The sequence below is a fragment of the Cynoglossus semilaevis genome, chromosome 9 (genome assembly GCF_000523025.1).
Source record: "Cynoglossus semilaevis isolate Cse_v1.0 chromosome 9, Cse_v1.0, whole genome shotgun sequence".
NCBI classification, from domain to species: Eukaryota; Metazoa; Chordata; class Actinopteri; order Pleuronectiformes; family Cynoglossidae; genus Cynoglossus; species Cynoglossus semilaevis.
The window spans coordinates 2,986,427-3,008,631 of NC_024315.1; the positions used below are offsets into that span (position 1 = coordinate 2,986,427).

The 22,205-nt window shown below is 42.0% G+C and overlaps 2 protein-coding genes across 3 annotated transcripts in view; both read right to left on the reverse strand.

Moving 5' to 3' along the window:
* The window catches only part of ttbk1a (tau tubulin kinase 1a), a 29,365-nt gene extending 15,774 nt beyond the window's left edge, over positions 1-13,591 (reverse strand). Inside the window, exons 1-14 of the mRNA XM_025058289.1 lie at positions 13,468-13,591; positions 7,511-7,669; positions 6,362-6,509; positions 6,161-6,234; positions 5,600-5,740; positions 5,419-5,523; positions 3,915-3,980; positions 3,582-3,674; positions 3,336-3,461; positions 2,940-3,094; positions 1,598-1,808; positions 1,314-1,486; positions 828-1,168; positions 490-674 (exon numbers count right to left, since the gene is read on the reverse strand). Coding sequence (XP_024914057.1) covers positions 490-674; positions 828-1,168; positions 1,314-1,486; positions 1,598-1,808; positions 2,940-3,094; positions 3,336-3,461; positions 3,582-3,674; positions 3,915-3,980; positions 5,419-5,523; positions 5,600-5,740; positions 6,161-6,234; positions 6,362-6,509; positions 7,511-7,618 — 1,926 coding nt within the window. The 5' untranslated portion in view covers positions 7,619-7,669; positions 13,468-13,591. The remainder of the gene's footprint in view (positions 1-489; positions 675-827; positions 1,169-1,313; positions 1,487-1,597; positions 1,809-2,939; positions 3,095-3,335; positions 3,462-3,581; positions 3,675-3,914; positions 3,981-5,418; positions 5,524-5,599; positions 5,741-6,160; positions 6,235-6,361; positions 6,510-7,510; positions 7,670-13,467) is intronic.
* A 1,553-nt stretch (positions 13,592-15,144) lies between these two features.
* tpcn3 (two pore segment channel 3) lies at positions 15,145-21,894 on the reverse strand. Of its 2 annotated transcripts, none has more exons than XM_008316451.3 (19): positions 21,591-21,890; positions 21,071-21,153; positions 20,786-20,900; positions 20,561-20,689; positions 19,662-19,778; positions 19,445-19,563; positions 18,843-18,944; positions 18,628-18,754; positions 18,241-18,451; positions 17,983-18,127; positions 17,703-17,888; positions 17,526-17,590; positions 17,321-17,408; positions 17,145-17,214; positions 16,498-16,711; positions 16,207-16,297; positions 15,997-16,110; positions 15,801-15,916; positions 15,145-15,595 (listed from the first exon to the last, which is right to left on the reverse strand). In XM_008316451.3, the coding sequence occupies exons 1-19, from the start codon at positions 21,684-21,686 to the stop codon at positions 15,462-15,464; spliced, it is 2,322 nt and encodes a 773-aa protein (XP_008314673.1). In that variant the 5' UTR covers positions 21,687-21,890; the 3' UTR covers positions 15,145-15,461. The 2 variants fall into 2 exon arrangements, with proteins under 2 accessions (XP_008314673.1, XP_024914058.1); XM_025058290.1 differs by lacking the exon at positions 15,145-15,595 and adding an exon at positions 15,647-15,744 and having other exon boundaries at positions 15,783-15,916; positions 21,591-21,894.
* Positions 21,895-22,205: the final 311 nt, after the last annotated feature.

Sequence of the window (22,205 nt, forward strand, 5' to 3'; positions counted from 1 at the left end):
CTTCATGGACACATTAAAAGGACAAATCCAGCGTGAGCTTCTTTTATGATGTCATGACTGCAAACACGAGGCGGTTACCCCGTGTGTTTAGTTATAAACTTGGTAATTATTGATTAAAACCAAGTTTCATTTATCATTTACGTAAAAATCAGTAAGGACACTTTTTTCTAGTAAAATGTGTTGTACATGTAATAAACTTATATGGGAAATATAAACAGATTTGAATTTAATTTAATTTTACTAATTTAAAACCCCTCATTACAGCCTGGCCACTGCCCACACTAACAGAACTGGAACCTGACCTCAGACTCAAGCTGGATTTGTTTGAGCCACACGGTTAACAGACCCATAAACAGTTCGGCAGCTACTGTATAGCACCCCTAGTGGAAGTGTTTGGTAAAAGCAAAGCATTCAGTAGCTGTCTGAACTGCTACACTGTCTGCCAGCCTGTGGTCAGCTCTCCTCTGATTTACTAGCTGTTTCTCTTACCGGTCTCTGAGGTCCAATCGGCTCCGACTCTCTCCGGCGTGGACGTCCTGACGGCAGAGAATGACAAGGCGACTGGGCAGGGCTTCCGCCGCTCCTTCTCGATGCCTCCTCCTCTGCTAGCGTTATCATCCCTCTACTGCTTTCCCGAGCGTGCGTTTTTGGACGAACCACCAACTCGCCCCCTGCTGGAGAGAGAAGGAACTATGTTCACAAAACCAACCTCTCTGATCTTGATTTCCACCAGAACTGCCCTGCATCCATAACAACTAAAGTCCTGTAAGAATTAGGGCTTAATTCAAATGTTAAACCTGACGACCCAACAAAGTTGAAGTTCTTACCTCCCACCCGTAGCCTTCTTCTCTCCTCCTGCTCCTCGATGGGTCGGAGCTCCTCTGGTTCCTCGTCAGTTGTCCCTGACGTGGTTGGCTGAAAGTCTCGTAACTCAGTCTCTTTGTCGATGATCACCCACTCTTTGCTGTCAAAGTCCTCTTCTTCAGCCAACGGAACCGAGCGAATGAAGGCGTTGCTGTGGGCTTCCTGGTCCACAGACGCCACAGAGACCTCCTGACGACCGCTGACCTGACGGTCACCCCTACATGCAGGGTCGATGGACAACATCTGAGCTGGCTGGGAGGAGTAAACGTGACGAGATGGTGATCCAAGCATGTCCATCCTAGACCTGGAGGACATTAAAGGAAGTCATGGGAAGACAGCGTCAGTGGTGACTGAGTATTTCACCAAAAACATGAAGTTCTTCAAGCAGACTACACACTGAATCCACATCCAGGTTCAAGTTTGTGATCTGATACTTTAGCCTCAGGTACCTCTGTCCGTAAGCATCAACACGGCCTTCAGCAGCAGACAGGCGGTCAGATTCAGGGCTGTTGACCCGACGGTACCGTAAGGACCGACCTTGAGCCGTTGGTGACTCCGGAGCTCCACCTCTAACTGGTGACACTGGACACGTCGCCCGTCCTGTCTCCTCTTCCTGAGCCCCCTGAGAAAGGACAGAAGGACGTATTAAATGTTGAACCGCAGGCTCAGTAATTTTAGACACTAAAACTCAGATGAGGGTCTTCAGATTTCTCCGCCCGGCACTCGCTCTCACCTTGTTCAGGCTGATTCTGAGTCTGTTGCGGTTGAAGTCTGTGTCCTCCCAGGCCTCGCCCGACTCCACTGCGTGCTGTACACCCACGTCCCCAGGGGTTCGAGTTGGAGGGGCTGGAGGTGCGTTCTCCTGATCACTGAGATGTTCGTCCTGTAGAACATCGTCAGTGTTCTCCCGCTGATGATCTCCTGGAACAGGTGTGACAATAGCCCTGTGGAGGGGCAAAAACCAAAGTGAGATTAGACCAGTGGTCCAGATAAGACTCCCTGCAGGATGTGGACACGACGTCTTTGGTGTCAGTATACGCCGGGCTCCTCATTGACTCATTGACTCTGAGGTGTTCTGGCTCTTACCCCACCATGGCAGCAGTGGGTCGGGTGTTGTGCTGTGGTTGGGTGGAGGTGCTGGTGGACAAGGTGACATCACCGCCTCCTTTCTCCCAGTCAAAGGGCTCGTTCTCAGTGATGATTCGCTCCTTCATGCTGTTTTCGAACACTGACATCAACAGCTGCGCACACGCACACACACACACACACACACACACACACACACACACACAAACACAAACACACAGGAAACAGATGTATGTTTTAACATAACTTTAGTTCATGTTTGATATTTTTTGACTTGTTTAAAGAACAGATTTAGAGGGAAATGTTGTTCTGATCTGCAGGTAATTTCAGTAAAACATCTTAAAACTGAATTCCTCACCTGGTAGTCTGGTTTAGTGTAATAGTCCAGGGCCAGAACATGGTCCAAGAACACATTAAACTCTGAAGGCATGTGTTTTAGCAGCATTCGATGGTCGTAACGCTCCTTAATCTGACCAACTTGTTCCTGAGGAACAGAAAAAAAATGTTGAAATTTCGCTCGGTCATAGCAAGAAAGCAAAAAAAAAATTTTTTTGTGGTGGATTGCTGTTGCTCTATGTTGAAATAAAAGAGTTGAACCTTGTCCTTAATTTTTCTCCACGGCAGCTGTCCTACGGCAAACTCCACAAGCATATAAAAAAGTGACCACAGGTCGTCATGACGACCCATTTCCTGGAAAAAGAACAAAAAAAATCTCTGTTAACAATATGCAATCAGCGAATCATTGATGCTACCTGTAACCTTAATGTGTGTGAACAAGCTTAAAACTACTTCTTACTAAAGCAAAAAACAGGTTACATTTGTTTCAACAGATACAATGAAACCTTTAAGACTAATAATACTACAAGTTAAAAAAAATCTAAATATTATTTCATAATAATACTAATAGAAATGCGGTGTCAGGTCAGACCTTATTTTTGTGGGCGTTGACTGAAGCGTAGCGGACCGTTCCTCTGAAACCTGCCACTTACCCCACCATGGCAGCAGTGGGTCGGGTGTTGTGCTGTGGTTGGGTGGAGGTGCTGGTGGACAAGGTGACATCACCGCCTCCTTTCTCCCAGTCAAAGGGCTCGTTCTCAGTGATGATTCGCTCCTTCATGCTGTTTTCGAACACTGACATCAACAGCTGCGCACACGCACACACACACACACACAAACACTGACATCAACAGCTGCGCACACACACACACACACACACACACACACACACACACACACACAAACACAAAGGAAACAGATGTATGTTTTAACATAACTTTAGTTCATGTTTGATATTTTTTGACTTGTTTAAAGAACAGATTTAGAGAGAAATGTTGTTCTGATCTGCAGCTAATTTCAGTAAAACATCTTAAAACTGAATTCCTCACCTGGTAGTCTGGTTTAGTGTAATAGTCCAGGGCCAGAACATGGTCCAAGAACACATTAAACTCTGAAGGCATGTGTTTTAGCAGCATTCGATGGTCGTAACGCTCCTTAATCTGACCAACTTGTTCCTGAGGAACAGAAAAAAAATGTTGAAATTTCGCTCGGTCATAGCAAGAAAGCAAAAAAAATTTTTTTTGTGCTGAAATTGTGTATTGCTGTTGCTCTATGTTGAAATAAAAGAGTTGAACCTTGTCCTTAATTTTTCTCCACGGCAGCTGTCCTACGGCAAACTCCACAAGCATATAAAAAAGTGACCACAGGTCGTCATGACGACCCATTTCCTGGAAAAAGAACAAAAAAAAATCTCTGTTAACAATATGCAATCAGCGAATCATTGATGCTACCTGTAACCTTAATGTGTGTGAACAAGCTTAAAACTACTTCTTACTAAAGCAAAAAACAGGTTACATTTGTTTCAACAGATACAATGAAACCTTTAAGACTAATAGTACTACAAGTTAAAAAAAAATCTAAATATTATTTCATAATAATACTAATAGAAATGCGGTGTCAGGTCAGACCTTATTTTTGTGGGCGTTGACTGAAGCGTAGCGGACCGTTCCTCTGAAACCTGCCACCGTCCGGGGCTGAAAACATTAAAAAAAATTTTAAATCATAAAACCTTTTGTCTCGGTGCTGAGTCACAGTCGCTGCAGGTTTGTCGTGGTAGTTTTCACACAACACAAAAATAATAATAATACGTAATTATTGGATTAATGACAACATAATAAAACAAACAAAAAATGAGCAGAGGGTCACACTGCTCCTCAACACCAAAGAGGGCGCTCATCACTTATCAGCTATCGCACAGTAAGACTTAGCAAAAGGAGCTACTCAAAATTGAGTTTTAAATTTAAATTGAATTAAATAAAAAGATGACTAAAGGTCACCAACAGATGACAAAATTAACAAAACAATAGCAAAAAATGTTAAAAAGATTAATGAAGATAATCAGAGAGCCAGGAGACATTTAAAGTGAATGTCTTTGGCGAGCTAAAAATATCAAAATGTTGGCCCTTTTCTAAATAAACATTAGCTAAAAAAAAGAAAAAAAGATATTAAGACATTTCCTTAAAAATATTCCCAAACCAACAATAAATTATTTAGGTGAACCCTATGTTGTTTCTTCTATTTTGTGAGCATATGTCTCAGTGGTGAAGGTGAGTACTGCAGCGAAGACCCTCTGTCAGTGAAAGCACTCACATTCCTGGGTAACCTTTGAGGTGATGGAGAAACGCGGTGCATGCGTGTCAAAATCATAAATCCCAAAAGAACTGTAAGAAAACAAAACAAAAACACAAACAACAAAAACTTAAAATAAAACTTAATGAAATTGAACACAAAAGAATCAAAAGTGACACAACCAGGATGAACAGGACTCTCTGTGAAAATATAATAAAAAATACAACAACAAAAAAAACAGAAACAAACAACCAGCTATAACAGACTAACCACATTTAGGGCAGGAAAAACATGTAGCTTTCAGAAATTATAAATGAATAAAAATCTACACATGGTAACCTGAACATAGCAGAACAATTGTCAAATAAACTTATAATCAAATGAAACAAAAAAGATTAATGTAGCAAGAATGAAACGGTGCTGATATTCAAAAAAAATTAACGTAGCAAGAATGAAACGGTGCTGATATTTTTCATTTTTAATGTAGCATCTAGAAGAAAAATAAAAGTTCAAATTTTGAATCTGACTTCGACGATGAATTCACACAAATACTGCGTTCACTTTGACAGCCCTACTAGAGAACGATCATAAACGTTACTAAACTAACCAGGTTGTGTTGAGTGTTTTTAAACGCTGGAAAACCAATAAAAGAAAATGTGATTTTTCTGAGTGTACATTAAGCCTTTGTGCTGTGGAGTAAGCTCACTGTGGTTTTCTCCGTGGACTTCCGATGGGAGAGTGACCCAGCCTAAAGTCTGCTGCATCTAGGTCTATTAAATATTCATGTGCTGCTGACAGGAAGAAAAGAGAAGCAGGAGGCTGAGAAGGGTGGTGTCCTCTTACCGGTCGAACCTCTCCAGTTGTGTTGGTGTACTGCCGTGCAAGACCAAAGTCCAACATGTAGCACTTCCTGTAGGTGGAGGGAAGTCGACCCATGGCAAAATTGGACTGTGGAGCAGAAAACACCAGTCAGGGGTCAGAGATTCTGATGTTGACCATCTGTAGACGTTCACTGCCCTCGTACCGGTTTGATGTCACGGTGCAGAAAGCCGACTGAGTGAATGGCCTCGATGGACTCCAGGATCTGCTTCCCCAACCTCAGCGTGGTGCTCATGGTGAAGGTTCCTCGAGGCTGACTCCTTCGCAGGTCGGCTAGGTTTCGACCCTGTCGCAGAGCATGACATTAGGAGATAGGAGCAACTTACAAATCAATAAATCTATAAATATCTGCTGTTTTATCTCCCTGTTGAATGAAATTTAATCTAGAACCACTCACTCATCAACAACGAACATTTTACAGAAACATTTTAGCAGGTTTTGTCCTGGACTCCGACCCCATGTCTCAGCTAACGTAATTAGTCATTTAATCGTATTATATTTTGCCCTTTTGCTACAGTATTTCTGGATTCATGTTTATTTATTTTTAATAATATTCTTTATTTCGTTTCAGCTATTGCTGCGCTAACTTTTGTGCCTGTGTTTATTTATTTAAAAAAAAAAAAGAAAGACATTTCTAGCTATTTTAGCTATAAACCTGTGGTTTACGTAATTCCTCTTCCACCCCAACGTTTTGTCACTGACTCACCTGCAGCTGCATCACCACGTAGTTGAATTTGTCGTTTCTTCCACAGCCAATAAACTTACAGACATGATTTTTACCTGGAAAAAAAGCAAAAAAGGTTTGGGCTAAGAAAAAGCACTAGCCTTTCTACTTTGCTTCTTTTCAAAACAATTTTCTAATGTTGATTGTTTTGGTTTTTTTTGTCGATAGTCCAGTAGCTCTCACCCTGCAGCTTCTTCAACACGGCCACCTCCATTTTCAGCACCTGTTTGGGCTGCTGGGCAGACTCCACCTTCAGCGCCACATTCTCCCGTGTCAGTAGGTCCAAGGCCTCGTATATCTCCCCAAACCCACCACCACCAATTTTCTTTAGCTGCGGCACAGACAACACGGAGGAAACCAAACTAAGGTCTCACAAAACCACAGGCTAAAGGCTAAAACACAGAGTTAGCGATACAGCTAAGGGCTAGAACACAGAGTTAGCAATACAGCTAAGGGCTAAAACACAACAGAAAACATTCCAAGTTAGCCCAACAAAATACATTTTTCAGTTAGAATAAATGCAAAGATAACCAATATATAAATAAAAGATATAACACTAGCTTAAATAAAATGTTAAGTTTTGTTTTTGCTACATAATATTGGGTACTTTTCAGTAATGCTTTTTTTAATCAAAATTCAAATAAAGGTCAGTTTTTTTAACCAATTCACATTGATATATTTTTATTAAACAATGACAGTAGATATATTTAAGCTAAAGTTATCTTGTTTTGGACTAACGTTTGGCAATTTACAGATAACAGCTATCTTGCCTAATACAAATGTATTACTTTCCTTTTGGCTAACTTAAACTTTTCTAGCTTTTATATTAAGCTTTTGCTTTTTCTAGGCCATTGTTTTGGTTTGTATCTTAAGATTCTTGTCATGTGAAAATGCTGAACTATGAATAGCTCTGAGTTAGTGAAATCCAGTGATTCTGTGTTTGTGTGCGTGTCTGTACGTGAGTTTCCGTGAACACTCCACATTGATCAGTGAAGTGTAAGGAGCCTGCGGGCTCAGTGCTGCTCTCTGATTGGTCGAAACAGGAGCTAGCTTTATTGCATAACGTCTGATTACAGAGACAGAGATGCGCAGATGTGTTTTTTATTTTTTTTAAAGCCCGATCACGTGGATTAAACACGTGAGTGTTCTGATAAGCGTGTTATCGTACTGGTAATCTCCTCTGATGAGGAAGACTACTGATGATTGTAGACCTGAGCTGAGGTAGATCGAGTCTCGGGCTGGTTGTACAGTGGAATCCCACAGCGTAGGTGATGCCGACTGTGGTGAAGGAGCTCAACTCCAGTGTGTTTGTGTGAGTGGTCGAACACTCACCACCTTCCAGCGGTCTTTGACCATGCAGTTTGGCGGCAGGATGTCGGCCTGCTCCGAAGTCCCGTTCATGTTGGCGTTGTCCTGCAGACTCGGGACTAAACACTGCATCTGCCAGCCTGACAGAACTCGAGCTGCTCCCAACTTAAAAGAGCCATTTATCTGAGAAGGAACAAAAGGGGAGGAACATGAAAGAAAAAGAAAGAGGGATGTGAGGAACAGAAACAGAGGAAAGTAAGAGAGAGAAAGAAAAAAAGAGAAGGGGCAAAAAAGATGAGTAAAGATGATAAAATGCAGATGTGAGATAGGAACGGAAGCAAAAAGAGGCAAAGGGAGGAGGAAAGATGCAACGATAGAGAGTGAGAGGAGGGAGGATGAGGAAAAACCAAAGTGGTAAGAAAGTAGAAAGTGGATGGAGGAAGAGGAGGGAAGGGGGGGGTGAAGGTGAAGAAGAGAGAAGAGATGAAGATTAGCGAGTGATGAAGAAGGACAGTGATGGATGATGATCACACAGTCAAGAGAGGAAAGACGAGGCCAAAATACAGGAGGAGGAAGGGAAGAAAAAAAATCAGGAGATAAGAGGAGAGGACAGGAGATGATGTAAGAGCAGGGAGGAGGGAGGAAACACGAAGAAGAGGAGAGAGGAAAAGGAGACAGATGATAGGAGGAGGGAGGAGAAGAGACAAGTTCAGAGAAGAGGGTGGGACAGGGGAAAGAAACAGAGCAGGAGAGAAGGAGGGAAGAAACACAAAAATTAGAAAAGACGCTTTTGTGACCATGGCTTCTGCTACTGCAGGGAATCGAACCTCAGCCAATGTGGCTAGTCAGATCTCTGCATTATCACAGGCATTTTAATCAAGACTGCCACCGGCCAAGAGAAGCCATTCACTCTTCAGCTGGACCAGGCTACAGACCGGGGTCGGGGTTAGGGCGGGGTCAGGTGTGAGGGGGAGAGCCAGTGCTGGCGGCGGTGAGATGGTATTTGCAGTAACTGCAGCAAATATCATGTGTGCGGAGGAGAAAGCGGTTTCTGAGTCACAGCAGGACTACAGTGAATGTCTCGCCCACACAGAAGTCCATAAGAAAAAAATGTGTTTTAACATCACAGCACACGCCCTCTCACCTGCTGCTGTCGCCTTCAGTGAATACATCTGTGCACTGCATTGGCACAATCTAACTACAGGGGGCAGCAGGGGACAAATAAGTCCTGAGACGCAGATAAAAAGTTTGACCTATACTTGTATATATTATACAATTATAATTTTCTTAATATTGTAAATTATATTTTATTCTGATCAGTAGGATCTGATCTCTCCTCTCCTCTCATTTCATTTCATTTATTCCACCAGGGATACAGAAACTGCCCCCTGTGGTCAGTCTGTGTCACTGAGGTGGATCTAAATAAAGTCACTCCAACACCAAAGTCACAGAACAACATATTTAAACTCTGGCTAAAACACTGAGATAAAGCAGTAAGAATGTTCTTACGATATCTTACCGACAGAAAAAAGGTTTTTGTTTTCTGTGACTGTAAACTCCTCCACACCGAGGTCCATAATGAATGAGGAATGAAACTGCAACGTTGGCTTAAGAAGACTGCTGCTGCTGCCTCATGTGGTCAATTTGTGTCAAAGGTGAAATGTCAATAAAGGATTCCACACTTTCATGTCACAAAATACACTTTCCCTCTAACGTGGATCAACGTGTCTCTGTGCTGCGACGTTAAATCACCGATGTTCGATACGGACTTTTGTGTGGGGGAGGGAGTCGTTAACACGCATCAATTTCCTGGTTGAAGAAGCTGTCTAACAGCAGGGAAAAAAAGGGGAAAAACAGAATGCTAACGTTTACGTTGTGAAGTGGCAGAACTCTGTTGATGTTCTAGTATCTGTTGGCGTTTCCTCTGGCAGCCATTTGTTCTGTAAAACTTAGCGCCTGGCTCCAGGGTGGAGTCATGGAGATGATGCCGTGCACAAAGGTGGGGGGAGGTGGGCAGTGTTGACAATGTGTCAGCAACTCATTCAACCACTCTTTAAAAGTACAATCCTGTCCCTTTAAGTTTGCAGTGATGCATGTCCGGCCTAAACATGCAGTTGTACATGCAGTGCCTCGGGCCGCCACCAGGGCATGCAGTGCTCAGAGCAGAGAGTCAAGAGCAGGAGATCTCTCTGCCCCTGCAACGGTACAGTCCTGGTATCCTTCATTATCATCTTCATCACCATCATCATCATCATCATCACTGTCATTCTAATCTGAAAGCACAGAGCGGACATAAAAAGTCTAAACACCCCGGTAAGATGCCACGTTTTTTTTTAAGTAAAACTGTGAAACCAAGATATTTGATTTCAGATCTTTATGGATGAAAGAGTTCTGAAATGGAATATCTGGTTGTTTTACAGTAAAAAAAAACAGGATTTGTTTTTTTACAGTGTGTAAACTTTTTACATCCTCTGTATTAAAGCGTTTCAGCCGCAGACCAAAGTGAATCATCCCCCTTCAAACGGGCCTTTGCTCTTCTTCACTTCTTCAACTACCACTCTGTTCACCTGAGGGTAGAAGGAAAGGGGCAGAAGGAGGGGCAGGTGGGAGGTGCTCTGCCAGAAGCCAGGTTTGCATCATCATTATAGTCATCACCATCACCATTACCGTCACCATTATCATCATTCCAGTTTTGACCCTGGCGCAGGTCTGAGCTCACCATAGTTCTGAGCTCCTGGAAAACCTGACGGTTTACAACAAATCCTGAGCGGGACAAAGCCCTTCCTGTTCCTGTGTTAGCCTACAATCCAGAACAGAGGCAGAGTTAACCATAAGGAGTGAGAAAGCTGCAGGTAGAGTGTGATGGAGGGGGTGGGAGGGGGGGGCAACAATTGTACATCCTAAAACCAGTGAACAACAGTGAGTGTGACTGCATGATCACTGACTGCAACATTAATGCTAATGGAAGTGAGTCCCAGAGGCCAAACAACCTAAAGGTAATGCCACACATAATGCGTCTCATAGTATATTTTCTAGTGCCACCTACAGGACAAACTTTGAACTTCTCTCTGTTCACTAACAAAAAAAAATACCTCAGCATCCTGAGAATGCAAACGAAACATGACAGGCCACCGAGAAAATAACAAAAACGATGTAATACATTAAAGCAACTTTGCTTGACTTTTGTTGACTTTGTATCTAAAACCTAAGTTCACACATGTAACTTACAGCTAATTAACTGAGACTGAAACTTCAGCAACAGAAACAATTTAGTAAAGTCTATTACGTTAGCATCTGGAGGTAAAGAGCAAGAGCTACGTACGAGTATGTCCTGTGACAGGATTGACACACGTTAGAGCCACACAATATGATCCAAAGTATAGTCACCGTTATGACGTCTATGTTCAAATATTCAAATCCTCCAAAAGAAAACAGACAACTGTAACTTCTTTTTCTTCACGCAGACCTGACAAAAGCAGCGCTCGCTCTATTGACAGTGTGAGGACAAGACTCCACCTGCGGAACCTCTGGCTCCATCCGTCCATGTGTTTACTTATTAAACCACATTCTACCTCATTGTAACAGTGACATTAAAAAATTTGAAATGAAAACTGACTGAAATTCTAGTCTAAGTTAAATCAAATATAAAATCCTTTCTAAATGGAAACTAAAAATAACAGTATAAACATATACAGTGTAGTAACTGAAATTCTAGTCTACATTTAATCTTTTCTAAATGGAAACTGAAAATAACAGTAAGCTAACCTATATACCACAAAAGTAGCTTACTGTTAGCCAAAAGGTGGTAACATCTGCCTAGTATGACTTATTTGATTTAAAAGTGTCATAACAAATAAATCTTCATCCACAGATTTTCAAACTGACAGCTTGAAAATCCACTTTATAAAACATGATAATGACTATACTTTGACGGGCCACTTAATTAGGTACACATGTTGTTGAAGCAACCTCTAATCAGCAACTTGGTGGAAACTCTGCCACCTTCACGGCAAATACGCATTGTGAAGACACTGAGGTACAACCCGAGCATTCTGGGAAAATTCTGAGAATTTTCTGCCAAACCATCGCTGGCATTTTACAGAGAATCCTGTGATTAAATGGAGACCAGGCCACAGGCAGGTCCACGCCTTACTTCATATCACTGACTCTGTCTCTGACATGTCCTGAGTCACTGCCCACAGTACACTGATAATCCAGCAGGAGTCATTAATAGATGACCTTGAACATCCCTGACCTCTGGGAGGGAGAGGTCATCTCCACATTGGTAGAGTTTACCTGACTGGGCCGGGCAGTCTCAGCATCTCTGTATCAAAAACTGATGCTGAACACATTAGACACAAATACAGAAATACTCCTCAAATCAATCCATTTATCCATCAAGCCAATAATCTGCCAATGGGATAAGAACTGTCTGCTTGACATAAAAATTGAGTTCAAAGGTTCACAACTAAAATGTTTCACAACAGAGAAAAGCTGTGCGTTAAGTTACAGCTCGACTGGCTGTAGCTTTGAGGGAGAAAACGTCAAAAAAAACAAAACACCTTAGTATGAAAAAGTTAGCTGTACTTTCTGAAAACACCAATCCTGTGTCTAATGCATAAAACAATCAATGTTAATTTTCCTCTTTGTCAAAAAACATCTTATCTTATCAACTTCTTGATATACAATGTTCTGTACATTTCTTGAAATGTTTTTTTTAATTATTCTTAATACTAACAAACAAAAGAAAAACTTGAGCTGAGGAAAGCTGACAGGAAGAGTGGAAAAAACAGAAGATGACAAAGTACTCTGAAAAACAAACCCATACTAAAACACACCCCAAAGCTACTCTGACATGTCAATAGATAGAGGTACTGTATTGTATTCTTGCCTATTTTTGTGGGGTTTTTTTTTCCACTCTTGAAATATTCATCAGGGTTGCAGGGTTCACTGTGGACAGTTCCCCTCTCAGCACTGGGTCACACTGGGACACTCACATTCACACCTAAGATCAATGTGGAGTGCTCGGTTACCCAATCCTGCATCTTTTTTGGGGGGTTGAAGGAAACCAGAGAACTGGGGGAAAACACACATTCAAACTCAGGAGGATCATACAGACGATGGAAACAGTCGACCGGTTCTCTTCCTCATCTAGAACCAGAACACAGACCACCGCTCTACCACATGGCCCAGATTAGTTTGTTTTTTTTTACTCCAACTTAACAACATAAACTGAGTGCATCTGTATCATGATTTACATTCTTTAATGTCTCTAGGTTTTATCCCAGCAAGACAGCACTCCCTGTCCAAAACATAGTCAATGGTTTCCATCTCCATTGTCACTAGAACCAACTGCAGCCGAATCCATCACAAGACTTTTGGAATGATCTGGAACAGAAGCTCGACATTTGACTGATCTGCAGGGTTTGTGTGATTCAGTCACAACAGCACGGACCGAACATCTCCAAGGAGTGGATGTAACATTCACATGAATCTGTGACATAAAGAATTAAGAGGAAGAAGAGGCAGAACTGGGTCGGAGCAGGTTGTACCTAATAAAGTGGCCAGTGACTAAAATGTAATGTTTAATATTTAATTTCAATATTTCACGATATATCTTTGACATGCATGATTGAATAAAAGACAAGAAAAAGTCATACTTCCGGTGTGGCCCCCCACCCCCACCCCCTCCTCCCTCTGCATCACTGCAGTGCACAGTCATGGACGCGCTGTACGCCTGCGCAGAACCATCACCTCCTGATGATCAATAAATAAATATATTTGGCCCGGACTGACCCTACTTTAAAAAAATCACAACGGTTTGAAGATAAAGATACGTTTTTGATGAGTGACACAGCATCAACACCCACTCACACACAGGGGCAGGCAAACACACACTCACACACACACACTCACTCTCTCACACACACACACACACACACACAATGATATGCTCTGGCACGGAGTAGGCCCGTCCTTACCTGGCGCACCGTCCGCTCCTTTTCCGCCTTTTGGGAATCTTCATCTGGGATTTTATTTCGACACAAAACGTCCAGAAAACCCACCGTTCCTCTGCAGACAGAGGGCGCTACACCTCCATTGGCGTCCCCTCCACTTGTCCCTCCTCAGTTCCCCGCAATATCAGCGTCAACTGGCTCGGTTGTTGTTTCAGATCGAAGCAGCACTGCAGCCGCCTGCGGTCGGAGATGTTAAATCCCGGATGCAGCAGATCATGCCGCGGCGGAGGCTGCAGGAGGAGATGCAGGAGGAGGAGGATGCGGAGGCTGTGTTGCGGCGGCGTCCTCCTCCCTCCTGGAGAACCGGGTCAAAGACTCAGATCCGGCCGATCCAACAGATGCAGCTCCGGCAGCGCGCGGATGTTGAGTCCGAGGCTGATACTGAGTCTGAGGCGTTTGCTGAGGCGGGCGGTGGTGGCAGCTTTCTCCGGCAGCTCCTGCCTGTTTGTCCGCACTGCAGCGCTGACTCCTGCAGAGTCAAGCTTCCACCGCCGCAGCAGTAAGGCATCCGCTGATAGCTTTCAAAATAAAAGCCCTACAGGAGATACAAAAAAAAATCGACGTTTTACGTAAATTTACGAAACGTATACATTTAGCATATTGGTAAATATCTTTCTCTGCATATTCTTATATTTATTTTACAATTGTGTATATTGATCCATTTTAAAACAAAAATATAAAAATATATTTATCATTTTTTAAATAAATAATATATATATATATATTGACACAAATATCAAACAACTTATCAGGGTTTTTTTACAGTTTGGGATGTGGCAACACATAGTACTAGAACTAAAAACTCGAAGTTGGTAAAAAAAAAATACGTGAGATAAATTTGGCTATATCTGCACACGGCATACGAGTAAATAAAGGTAGCTTGGTTACGCCTGATACGTTTTTTTAATGTTTTGTCTGGCACAGACTGTTATTTTATTCTGAAACCACAAGGCGGTGCTTTAGTCGGTGTGTGATGTGTCAAATTGGACAGCTGCCTGCATCATTGATGATGACGTTCAGGCCCATCCACGGTCCCACCCTCTGGGCAGCACCTGAACGCCTGCTCTCCCCACCCGCCATTATAGTGTACTGTTCTTCTGCATCACCGTCACTGAAGCTTTTATTTTTTTCAATACCATCAATCATTAAGACACGCTCCAGAGTGTAGTTCAAGCACTAACCCTCCCATGACCTGCCTACGGCCGTGCTGTGGCCGAAGCCTTGTAGTTTTCCACCGTAACGGTAGCAGCAGCACATGTGCTAGGAGAAAACGTTTAGCTAATAACTACTCACCAAATACAAGTGGTTGGTTAACTAGCACCACAACTAGTACACAGAAATAACACGACTCACCTTAATATTAGATAAATATAAGATAAATTATTGTTCAAATACCGTTAGTGGAACGAGTGTCATATTTTGAAGAAAAAAAATCGGACGAAATTACATTTTTAAGACGCTACACTTCGACGGCTACACTTCAAGTTGGCATTGACGTTTTTGCCTCAAGTATCAGTGGGAGCGCCCCCTGGAGACTCCGGAGCTAACTCAGAAATCATTGAATTTAACATAAAAACGATCACCTGTGAGAGTATTTGGTAAAAATAGCTTGTATTTCAAATATCATCAGAGAAAATATCAAATTTATTTAATTTTATCTTAGTCTTTAGTGTTAGTTTATTTTAGGTTGATTATAAAAATAAAATAGTTTCAGTCTGTGTGTAGACATGTTTAAAAGTATATTTCTTAAATGTACATGTTTATTCTGTACACAGTGTAAACTTTGTAGAATTTCATTTTGAAGCAAAATAGAATGCAGGGTAAATGCTCTTTGTGTGAAAATACATATTTGACAATTCAACAGGAAATATAAAAATAGTTTCAGACACAGAATCCGTGTCCAAAGCAGAATCTGATGCAGAATCTGGTTCCCTTCATATACATTTATACGCCGGCGTTTACACAGAACTGAACGCGGGGTTAGAAAAGTTCCCGTTGTTTGGATTATCACAATCTTCGTTGTCAGCAAAGTCATTGGGGTCAAGATCTGCCTCAAACATACGTTGTAATAAGGCGTCGACAGTTCGATACCCTGGAAAAAAAAAGAAGGAAACACAAACAGAGTCAGAAGATTCCATCAGCCAATCCAACTGTTATTCCCCCGTTCACACATATTCACGACAATTATTCACACTTGTCGAAACCTGCTGCTGAAGGCACTTGAACTACGACGTGAACTACCTGAATCTTCTGACGTTCACACATACGACGTGAACTACCTGAATCTTCTGACTTACTTTTTGATGCGATTTTGAACATCAGCTTTTGTTTGTTTGTTGTCCGTGATTGGTTGTTTCCTAAGTCGTTGTCAATCGTTTCCATGGCGTCGACCAGGTTGTCCTGCAACTTTTCCCTAAATAACAAAACAACAGAGACTCTTCAAGGGACAATAGTATATTACTGAAGGCTGGCTAGGAGGACATGCTAACGTACTGCTCCACAGCTAGCTGCAGCTCCTCAATCTTCTTCTCCACAGAGTTCTGGAGGTCACTCTTATCCACCGAGTACTCAACAAAGAAAGCTTCCAGGACGAAGGCCACAAAAATGCTGAAAGACAAAACGACAGTAAATGAAGGTACATGAGCGTGAAGTTAGCATGACAACGAGTGTGGCTGGTTTTGGTCAGGCATCACTTGGTCTTACTTGATGATGATGATGACCACCAAGATGTGGAACAGCACAAAGAAGACCCTGGCTGACTTGTGAGTGGTTATAGCAAAGCCGCTGCTGAGCAGTACAGGCAAGTCAAGGTTGGAACATCTGAATCATGTGTAATTTGTTTTCTATTATTGTTGGACTCGATTTACAAAAAAACTGAACTCTAAGAAACGTAGCATAACCATAGCAGGAGCTACCGTTTGTTGAAGGCCCTGTAAGATTGTCATCGTGAGTTGTATTTTTTTTGTAAGACCTTCGTGATCAGGTAAAGGATATCATGCCACTGGTTGACCACGGTGAGCTCCACCAACAGGATGAAAGAGGAAACCACGTTGTTGAAGTTATTTTTGCAGTAGCCAAGATTAGCGAAGGACGTTCCAGTCAGCAGAGGGTTACCACAGTTCATCCTCCCCGGGTCATTGGAGTCATAAAACTTCACCTTTCCCTGGAACAGCTCCATCCCGATCATGGCGAAGACATAATACACCACCTATCGACCACCAGGGAGCATTAGGACTGTAGAGGTGTTGGGATGCTAGCACAGTTTTAGATTCGACAACAAATGCCGTCCTGATAACGTTAGAAAAATAATTTACTGAGTTTTTCAGGAGTAAGGGTTTAGCGCCATCGGCCGTTCACACTTTCATTTTGTTCAATTCAAGTTTGTAATAAAAGCCACATGTTTAGCCACAGAAATAAAGGCTAACACATTGTAGCCACATTAGCATAGATAGCGCCAAGCTTATATATGTTACACAGTTAGCCTGAAGGAGCTAAAAGGAATAATTTACTGTAATAAAGTCTTTTGAATAACTTCAGCCTTTCATTGTTAAATATGAATAATGTTTTGGTCAATTTAAGATTACTTTGACTGTTCTTTTCAAAACTTTGACAGCGGTTGTGCTCTTCCTACTGTAACTCACGATGATCAGCTGTCCAAATGTCAGAATGGCTGGTCCAATTCGTATCAAGGTGTTGATGATCGTACGAAACCTGTAAAACATCAGTCCTCACTGTTAGCAGAGCATCACTTTATCATTGTCTCTAAGCTAGAGGAAGCAATGAGCAATAAAAAACAGTGACTTTTCTGACGTCACACCTTTCAATGCTGTCCACAACTCGGATCAGTCTGAGGACTCGCAGGATGAAGACGATGTCCAGGATCTGTTGACTCGTGTAGCCCCCCGCTGGAAATGGTTATAGCAATAATAACAACAACAAGTTTAGGAAAGTCAGAGATTAGCATCTTACTGAGTAACTTGTCTTTCACACAAAAATCTCTTGATAAATCTATCATCACTGACATGACTTCATGGCAGAGTTGATGACGGTGGCGATGAGGGCTGAAACAACGATGATGGTGTCGAACCTGCAAAAACACAAACCAGATTTTCTTAATAAGCTCTTTTATTTTTTTTTATTTGGTTAATTTATAGCTACTTTTTTGACTTCATCATCAGAGTCTGGACCAGCGTCCTTACCAGTTCCAAAAGCTGTGTCTGGAAAAGAACGCCCGTGGTTCGATTACGTAGAGCTTGAGCAGGATCTCGATCATGTAGAGCCCCAGGAAGACCCACTCAGAGTTAGCAATCATGGGATTCTCCTCATCCAGGCCGATGAAGACAGCGTTCACCAGGATGATGAGGTCGTAGACAATGACAAAGGCGCTGGTTGTCAAACAGTCAGAGCAGAACAGTCACAACTCTTTGGGTCTTTTCAATTAAATGTGTGACAAAAAAAAAAATTTAAAATCACACTCACCGATGCTGGACCATCCGACACACCAGTTGGCTGGGCGCCGACAGGTAGAAGGCTGGGCATAAAACACTAAGTGGGTGTGGCCTAGACTTTAAGGTGATGACCTCGATGTTGAGCAAGTCTGCCAGCTGGACAAACGCCACCTTTCCTGTCAGAGTGTAACACGTGTTGTAGGATTAAAGATGGGATCTTTGCATTGACAATTTAGCCCAAATAAAACCTCATTTAAGTCTGAAAGTTTTTGTCAGTGAGGTGACCGACCGATGAAGCCCTGGTTTTTGTCATCGGAGACGCTCCACAGCAGCTCCCTGTGGGCGTTACTGATGTCGGGTCGCACCAGTCGCACCACTTGGTTCCAGTTGGCCTTCGTCACGACTGGTTCACCTTCACCTTCAGCGCTACGCTCCTGCAGGACAGCAAACGCTCGCACCATCTTGTGTCGCTTGGCTCTCACCAGCTGCCGTACCTCCGCCTAGTGGACAGAAACAGAAACAAAACCATTTTTATTGCTGTTATTGTTTTTCCCTGTTGAAATAGAAACAGTTACTATGAACTGATTATCGTTTTTTTTCTCTTGCCAATTTCTCTGAACCTATGTTCAGAGAAAGAGAGAGAGACAGAGATAGGTATCACACGAAACAACCAAACCTTGAGGTATTTTTTGTAGTTGTTGTAGACAACAGCCAAAAAGACAGACATGAAGATGTAGGTGTTGATGAGGATGTACACGATAAAGAAGATGGTAAAGAGGAAGCTAGAGTTGTATGCTGGCATCCTGCCAAAAATTAACAAAAAAAAAATGTAATTATGAATTGTTTTGACTTATTGGAAACAAGGAAGAGATGTTGAAAAAATATTCTTACATGACATCAGGACTGTTGGCTGTGGTGACCAAAACGTACAGGTCAAACACCACCTCCAGGTAGTTGGTGAAGTACGGCGTGCCGTCAATCATGGTCAAATTTCTGCAGAGGAAAAATAAAACTGTTGAACCTTTAGCTGTTTTGGTAAACATTTCACTTTTCTTCTACTAGCTGCACATTTTATCATTAGCACTTCTGAGTCAACTGTTATAATATGTCTAACTTTTTAGCTAACTCGTACTTAGCTTAGGTTAGCTTTAGCTAACTTTGTTCTTAACTAATGTATTCTTCTTTTGCCTGCATTTTAATAATTGTCCAGGATCATTTAAAGCTGCATTTGGTGAATATTTGTCAACATTCACCTATCTTTAATTAACAAAAAACATCATTTTTTATGCCAAATGTTGGTAAAGTCACAGTGCTACATGTTTGGCTACAACCTAGCAAAACTCAACTTATCATTTAGCCATGTTTATGTCATATTCTCATTTATATAGTTAACCTATTAACTTATTAACTTATCTTTGTAGACTCAGGACAGGTTAACTCACTCCTAACAATTTCTAAACCTGATGGAGAAAAAAAAAAAACTTCACACTAACCTTTTCGCAAAGAGCTTGAGAGCCATGAGGGAGAACATGAGGACACTGAACATGAAGAGCAGAAAGACGTAGAAGATTTGAGGCAGAGCATTCCGGATGTTTCTGAATGCCCGGCGCAGCTGATGAAAAAACAAACAAACATTCATGCAGACAACTCTACAACTGCACAAATACTCTTGAAAAAACATCTGTGATGGAAATAGAGGCGGGACTCTACCTGTCGTCCCTCTGTGACGTTGACCAATAGGAGAGGACGCAGGACTCTGGACCAGCGCAGGCCATAACAGTCGGCAGCTTTGAGTCCTCCGTAGATGATCATGTCGACCAGAGTGAGCTAGATCAACAACACAGTTTAAATGTTAACAACACCTCGGCTTTCACTTATTACTAGTGAAGTGAAAAAGCGAAGTTAGCCATGTCTTCTTCAGCTGTTATCAACAGGGGGCAGTAGACAGACGATTGTAGCCTGATTTGTTTAGGCCAAACAACGGGCAGCGAGTTCACTTGTGTTGGCCTCTGTGCATGGATACTTTTGTGAATAAAGACAGAGTAGTTGTGTCATAGTATTTGTGGAGCAGAAACTGAGTCGCCAGGAAAACACTGCGCTTCAAAGATGCTGACGCAGCAGCAGCAGCAGCAGCAGCAGCAGCAGCAGCAGTGGGTAAAGGTTATTTCACAACAACAGTCGGAAAGAGTTTTCAGCACTTTCTGTGTCGGCAGGTCACATCAAATACACAGGAACTGGACTCAGCATTAACACTCACACATACACACTACACTATATATGTCTATATATATATATATATATATAGACATATATATAGACATCAGCCATAAGAAGACTAGAAATCAGGTTATAAATATGATAGAAAAGGTGAAAAATAATAGCATAAAGTCAAAACATTTAAAAAAAAAATTGACTTACAGTAAATATAACCTCAATATAATTATAATTAAAAACCAAAGTTAATATATTTGAATGATTATATTTTGCTTATTTGGACACAGCTGACCAATGAGAGACCAGCAATAAAGTCACAGCAAAATTAAGCCTGAGTCAGAGAGGTAAAAAAAAGAATTCTGAATGTTCAGAGATGAAGGAGTGTGAGGTGTTACCACAAGGACTACGATGATGCAGATGTTCTTGGCGTCCTTCCAGAACTTGTCTCTTGGGATCACCTTGGCATAGTGAACGATCCGGAGCGTGAAGACTAGGACACAGACCAGCTCCACCAACATGGTTGCCTAAAAAAGAAAAAACCAGGTGACGTGAGACAAATGACAACTGCAGATGCAGAGAACCATGTTGTGGTTGGATGAACGGAGTTCAACAAAACAAACCCAGATGGGCAGAGGGAAGACGGCCGGCTCCTCGAACACGGCCAGAAACAGGTCCGCCAGGATGAAGAAGTAAAGAAGAACCTTCAGGACCCAGTGGTTGTAGAGCAGGTAGAGTCTGGACACGGGTACGAACACAGACGAGATGAGAAAACTGGACAGACACTGAGCTCAGAGCTAAACTGATGGAGATGTTTTTTAGCTGAGTCTTAATTTGATTCATTGTTTGTTTGTTTGTTTCTGTTGTTTTTCTGCCCCAGGTGGAGCCGGCAGTGAAGATGATCTTACCTCACAGCTTGAGGGGACGTGTCAAAGAAGATGTTTCTGTTGTACTGAGCGTCCGACACATAGACGGAGGCCAGGTCCAAGTCCTGAGAGTGACACAAAAAGATAGAAAAAGTCATTGGGTTTTTTCAAGCCTTTGTAAAGATACATTTTCGTGATGTACTTTATGCCACATGCATGTGCCGTGTGTGTATGTGTGTGTGTATGTGTGTGTGTGTGTGTGTCTTTTCTTCAAAGCTCATTCTTGTTCCTGCTGTAGTTTCTGGATGTTTTTAAACTCCGGAAATGTGTGTTTATACTTTTCGAAATAAAGTGAGTATATCCTGGCAAGTTTTTTTATCTGTTGTTTTATCAGTTTTTGCTAAATTTATATTTTATTGGCAGCACTCGTGTGTTCGTCTCCTTATCATAGTTTATTTGAAACAAAAGGAAATACCAGTCAGATTAACGAGGAGCAGAGTCCATCACTTTACTGCTTCGTCGTGTGTGTGTGTGTGTGTGTGTGTGTGTGTTTGTGTCACACCTCTTTGGTTTTAGCCGGATTGTTTCCTCCGTTCGGTGTTTCCTTTCCATTTCCTGCAGACTCATCAGAAATCTTCTCTTCGTCTTTTTCTGCCATTTCTTATTTTACACATAAACGTCCAGATCCCAGAACTCTTCTAGATTTTCTTTTCTTTTCTTCTTCTTCTTCTGTCCTCACACACGTCCTCACTGTGATCTGCAGACATGAACCGGAGTTCTCCAAATCCCACAGCTTCACTCTGCTGCTCGTCTTCTTGTGTTGCTTTCCAGCTGCAGCTCCATCTCTGCTGCCGTGAGGCGTTCACTGACCTGAGAGGAAGTCAGGATAGGACAACTGCACACACACACACACACATGAATACACAGAGAGAATGACGTGGTAACTGGATTTGGCTCAAAACTAAGTTCCAGAGCCATCTGCTGGTCAGTGGCGGAACTATAACATTTAAAAATTAAATAAAATGGTCGAATTTAAATGAAAACGAAGGACGGGGGGAAAGGCAGAAAGGATGAAAAGATATACGTCGAAAACATTAAATAAAAAAATTGACCTTTTTATAGGTTTAAAAGACATAAATAAAAACGATATAAACGACAGAGATATTTTTCTCAAATT

Coding starts and splice junctions, on each gene's coding strand:
- tpcn3 (XM_008316451.3), bottom strand. CDS start 21,686: ATGGCAGAAAAAGACGAAGAGAAGATTTCTGATGAGTCTGCAGGAAAT. Junction 17,889..17,982: donor TGTCGGATGGTCCAGCATCG/GTGAGTGTGATT, acceptor TTTGACAACCAG/CGCCTTTGTCATTGTCTACG. Junction 16,111..16,206: donor GTGGTCATCATCATCATCAA/GTAAGACCAAGT, acceptor TTTGTCTTTCAG/CATTTTTGTGGCCTTCGTCC.